The sequence below is a fragment of the Sinocyclocheilus rhinocerous genome, unplaced genomic scaffold (genome assembly GCF_001515625.1).
Source record: "Sinocyclocheilus rhinocerous isolate Xijiao unplaced genomic scaffold, SAMN03320098_v1.1 scaffold917, whole genome shotgun sequence".
NCBI lineage: Eukaryota > Metazoa > Chordata > Actinopteri > Cypriniformes > Cyprinidae > Sinocyclocheilus > Sinocyclocheilus rhinocerous.
In genome coordinates this window covers 112,694-117,714 of record NW_015632721.1, presented here as the reverse complement: position 1 = coordinate 117,714, position 5,021 = coordinate 112,694, and the positions used below count along the sequence as shown (strand labels likewise).

The 5,021-nt window shown below is 35.0% G+C and overlaps 1 protein-coding gene across 1 annotated transcript in view; it reads left to right on the top strand.

Annotated features, from left to right (window-relative positions):
• Positions 1-655: 655 nt before the first annotated feature.
• The window catches only part of trpm2 (transient receptor potential cation channel, subfamily M, member 2), a gene marked incomplete at its 5' end in the record, with an annotated part of 36,480 nt that continues 32,114 nt past the window's right edge, over positions 656-5,021 (top strand). Inside the window, 4 exons of the mRNA XM_016555864.1 lie at positions 656-908; positions 1,646-1,826; positions 2,939-3,105; positions 4,587-4,767. Coding sequence (XP_016411350.1) covers positions 656-908; positions 1,646-1,826; positions 2,939-3,105; positions 4,587-4,767 — 782 coding nt within the window. The remainder of the gene's footprint in view (positions 909-1,645; positions 1,827-2,938; positions 3,106-4,586; positions 4,768-5,021) is intronic.

Below are 5,021 nucleotides of genomic sequence, written 5' to 3'. Positions count from 1 at the left end.
GTCTAAACTCTTCATTTTTATTTTGAAAGATTTTTCTGACTGTTATTTCATATGTCAGGTTTTACAGTGTTTAATTTAGTTTTGTTTTTACAGAAACTTTTGCAAGTTTTTATTTTTTATTTTTTTTATAATAATAACAATTTACTCATCCAAACCTGTATGATTTTTTGACCCAAAAGATGTTTTGCAGAATACCTGAGCTGCTGTTTTCCCATGCAGTGAAATTGGAGGGGGATTTTTATTGTTGAGCTCCAAAATTATGAATAAAATTATCCTGACTTGTCCATTGAATATATTTAGCTGAACTATTCTTTTAAAAGTTATTCTGTGTGTTTAAAATATGAAGGATAATTAATGGTGTCAATCATGCACTGTAAATACTGTAAATAAAACGATTATCGAAGTACGTTTTACAAGAAAATAATATTGAAGTCTTTTTATGTTTAATTCAATGTGTTACTTTCATTCCTTTGTAATTATTTGTGAAATTTACTAGCAATTTCTCAGTGAAAATTGTTTCAAATTTAATCCAACACCAGATGTTTTCAGTGTATGCAACTTCACTTTACATCAATACGACACACAGAAATGGTCCCGTTGACAAGCGGTAAACTAAAGATCACGTGTATACACTCCTGTTGGCTTCTGTGTGTAGTTCAGCAACATTCGGACAATATGTGTGCTGCGCGTGTTGTTGGGCTGTAACTCATGTGTGGATAACATGGATTACTGTTGGCAGGGAGGGGATTTGTAAGTGTGGTCACCCAAAGATCCAGCACTGCGATGAGGCCATCAAACCGGAGGACTATATGGGGGAGCAGTGGGACAGACACAGACACGTCAGAGAGGTGCCCACCGATGCCTTTGGAGATATCAGCTTTGGAGGACTTGGACAGAAAACCGGAAAGGTAAAATTTGATTCAAGCAGACCTCCTGTGTGTTATAGATGTTTGAAGTATATTATTTCACCCCAAAATGAAAATGTGCTGATGATTTACTCACCCTCAGGCCATCCAAGATTAGGATGAGTTTGTTTCTTCATCAGATTTGGAGAAATGTAGCATTGCATCAGTGTCTCAGCAATGGATGCTCTGCAGTGAATGGGTGCCGTCAGAATGAGAGTCCAAACAGCTGATAAAAACATCACAATAATCCACAAGTAATCCACAGCACTCCAGTCCATCAGTTAACATCTGGAGAAGACAAAAGCTGTGTGTTTGTAAGAAACAAATCCATCATCAAGACGTTTTAACTTCAAATGTTGCTTCCAGCTACAATATGAGTTCATAATTCATAATAATGCTTCCTCCAGTGAAAAAGTGCAACTCCTGTTGTCTCTCACATCAAAATCCAGCCGTTTTGGACTGTTTAAACGGTGCTTGATCTGTGCAGATTTCTCTCCTGATTGAGCGTTATTATGGATTATAGACACATATTGAAATGACGGTTTGAAGTTAAAAACGTCTCAATGCTGGATTTGTTTCAGTTTTTGTCTTCTCCAGATGTTAACTGATGGACTGGAGTGGTGTGGGTTACTTGTGGATTATTGTGATGTTTTTATCAGCTGTTTGGACTCTCATTCTGACGGCACCCATTCCCTGCAGAGGCTCTAGAATTATTATTTTCTTCTGTCGTGTGTGATTAGTATGTTCGGGTGTCGTCGGACACGTCCTGTGAGAGTCTGTACCAGCTGATGACAGAACACTGGAAACTGCGTTCACCGAACCTGCTGATATCAGTGACCGGCGGAGCCAAAAACTTCTACATAAAGACTCACCTGAAGGACAAGTTCCGTCGAGGCCTCATCAAAGTCGCCCAGACCACAGGTACAGCAGCCTGCATAAGTGCCCAGTGTAAACTAAATTACCACATAGCTCTAGATATAAAGGTCTAAAGCAGCATAAATCAGCATATTAGAATGATTTCTGAAGATCATGTGTCACTGAAGACTGGAGTCATGATGCTGAAAATTCAGATTTGATCACAGAAATAAATTACAGTTTAAAATATATTCACATAGAAAACATATAATTTTAAATTGTAATAATATTTCACAATATTACTGTTTTGCTGTGTTTTTGATCAAATAAATGCAGCCTTGGTGAGCTGAAGAGACTTCTTTCAATAAATGAAAAAGTTGTAATTATTCCAAACTTTTGACCACCAGTGTATAACCTTAAAATATCTGCTGCTATCAAATTTATCCCAGATCTGATTAATTTTCCTGATTGGTCAGATCTTTGCTACCTATCTGTTTTCTTTTTAATTTTAGTTAGTTTTTGTAATTTTGGTGTGCGTTTAAGTCATTTTATTTGTTTTATTTTATTATTTTTTAAATACGGTTTTCATGAAATTTTAGTTTTAGTTTATTTAATTTATGTCATTTAAAACTTCAGATTAATCTAAACAAAAATAAGGAATGTTGCCTTGGCCACTCACTGAAATAAAATAAAATATTTTAAAAAATGTAATACTTGTTTTATTTCAGTTAATGTCTATTTTATTTCAAGTAATGACATTTTTTATGGTTTTAGTTTTAGTTAACCATAACAACCCTGGTTAGAAGCATGTTCAGTTCGATTCAGTTTATTATCGCATAGGAAAAGTTATTTTGCATTTACTTTTCACATAAGTATATACCATAAAAACACACACATGCTGCCATTAAACAGTATCACCAAAAAATTATTGCACATAACAAAAGCTTGTCTGTGATGCCTTAAATGCTAAATATGTAGGTAGCTTGCCAGGTTTGTCTATAGCTCTCAATGACACTGACTGAAAATGAGAGAATTAGAGCATGTGTGTGCAGCCGTCACAAACTGCAGAATCAAGTTTTTGATGGTTTGTGTTGACATGCTTTTTCAGGTGCATTACACCGGTTAGACTTATCTAGTAGAACTGCACTTCTCTAGTTACTCTGCTTTCCGTGTGGCAGGTGCGTGGATCCTGACAGGAGGGACACACGCCGGTGTGATGAAGCATGTGGGCATGGCCGTGCGAGATTACACACTCAGCAGCGGTTTGATGGAGGGACAGATCGTCGTCATCGGTGTGGCACCCTGGGGAGTCATTCACAACCGAAACGCACTCATCCATCCTGAGGTCAGATGATTCCCTCACCTGAACTACACGCCACATACAGTATGAACAACCCCAGATCATTTAAGCTATTGCTGTAGCTTAAAAAATAGAGCATGCTGATAACAACGCCAAGTTTATGGGTTTGATTCTCATGGAATGCATGAAGTAACAAAGTGTTATCGCTCTGGATAAAAGCATCTGCCAAATGCATAAATGTAATTATAAATTTTTATACTTCAGAGATTCTCAAACTTTTTGTCGGCTGAACCCTTCGAGCTAAAATATTTACTTGATGTTCATTTTTCAATAATTTAACAGCACATTTGCATGTTCGCATTTTGCTGATGTTGGTTACATGGCAGAAAAACTAAATATTTCACCTTTTTTAGAAACGGTTTTATTATGATTGCTTTTATTTTAAAATTGTTTTAATTTAAAATTTTTATCATTAAAAAAATTATTAGCCTTTCATCGACTCACAAAGCCCTTGCAGTTTCCTCACAAACCCCAGTTTCTGAACAATAATGCACATGAGTCACTGAATCAGAGTTTTGAATCGATTCATTGAAATTAACAGGCTTGAAATAATTAACAAAAAATGAATCAGATTCAACAACTCCAAATAAGTTTTTAGGTTAATGGTCACATGACAAGCAGGTAAACAAATAAACAAATTCATTGTTTTAGGAATTATACTTTTGATTGCTTTTATTGTCAAATAATTTATTTTAATTTGACATTTTTTGGTGATTTAATTATTAGCTTTTCATCAACTCGGTTTCCTCACAAATCTTAGATTTTGAGTGATGATGCACTGAGTTTTGAATAGATTCATTGCAGTGAACTGGCTTGAAATGATTAACAGAAATGAATCAAATTCACCAACTCTAATACTATTTTTGACATTAATCAGTTTTGGGTTAATGGTCACATGACAATGCAGGTAAACAAATAAAATATTTTATATTTTTTAGAAATTGTGCTTTTATTTTAAAATTATTTATTTACATTTTGTATGATTTAATTAATTATTAGCTTTTTATCAACTCACAAACCCCAGTTTGGGATTTCCTGGTCAATGAGAGCATTTTTGTTTTTGCGTGATGATGCACAAGTTTTAAATCGAATCCGAAATCAAATTAACTAATTCTAATTCCGTTTTTACTTGCGTTTAAATCTATTGAAGATCAATAATATTAATCAGTATATTATTTTTAATGTTATCATGCTCACAAAACAAATCTAATGCCACAGGCTTTGGGAAACTTAATAAGAAGTGCATTAAAATCACAAACAATGCAAATTACAGTACAATGTTGTTTAATTTAAAATCCCCATCTGTAGCATTGCAAATATATTATAAAGATGGTACTGCATGTTAAACCAGACCTACTTAATGTTTTTTACAGTAGCTATTATGTTGATAACTGCAGGCTGAAATTGATCCTATTATTGATTTTATAACAACAGCGTTTTCCGGGTTCTTGTCTTGTCTATTTTAGGGTTGTTTCCCTGCGTACTACTCTCTGGATGAGCAGGGTCAGGGCCATCTCTCCTGTCTCGATATCAATCACACTCACTTCTTGCTGGTGGATGATGGCACTCACGGACATTATGGAGTTGAGATTGAGCTGCGGGCCCGTCTGGAGAAACTCATCTCTCAGCAATCGCTGGGAAATAGAGGTGCAGTGTTGAGGAAGCTTCACTAAATGCAGATTACTCCTAATTTAACAGAAATGGTTTTTGCAATCAGAGCAGTAATTATATGGCAAAAGTTCAGCCAGAGAATATACAGGTAGTCAAACTTTGTGTAAAAAGTACAGTACAGTAAAAAGTTTAGCAGTTTAGGGTTGGCGAGATGTTTTTTTAATGTTTTTAATGTCTTCTGCTCACCAAGGCTGCATTTATTTGGTTAAAAATAAAGTAAAAACTGTAAT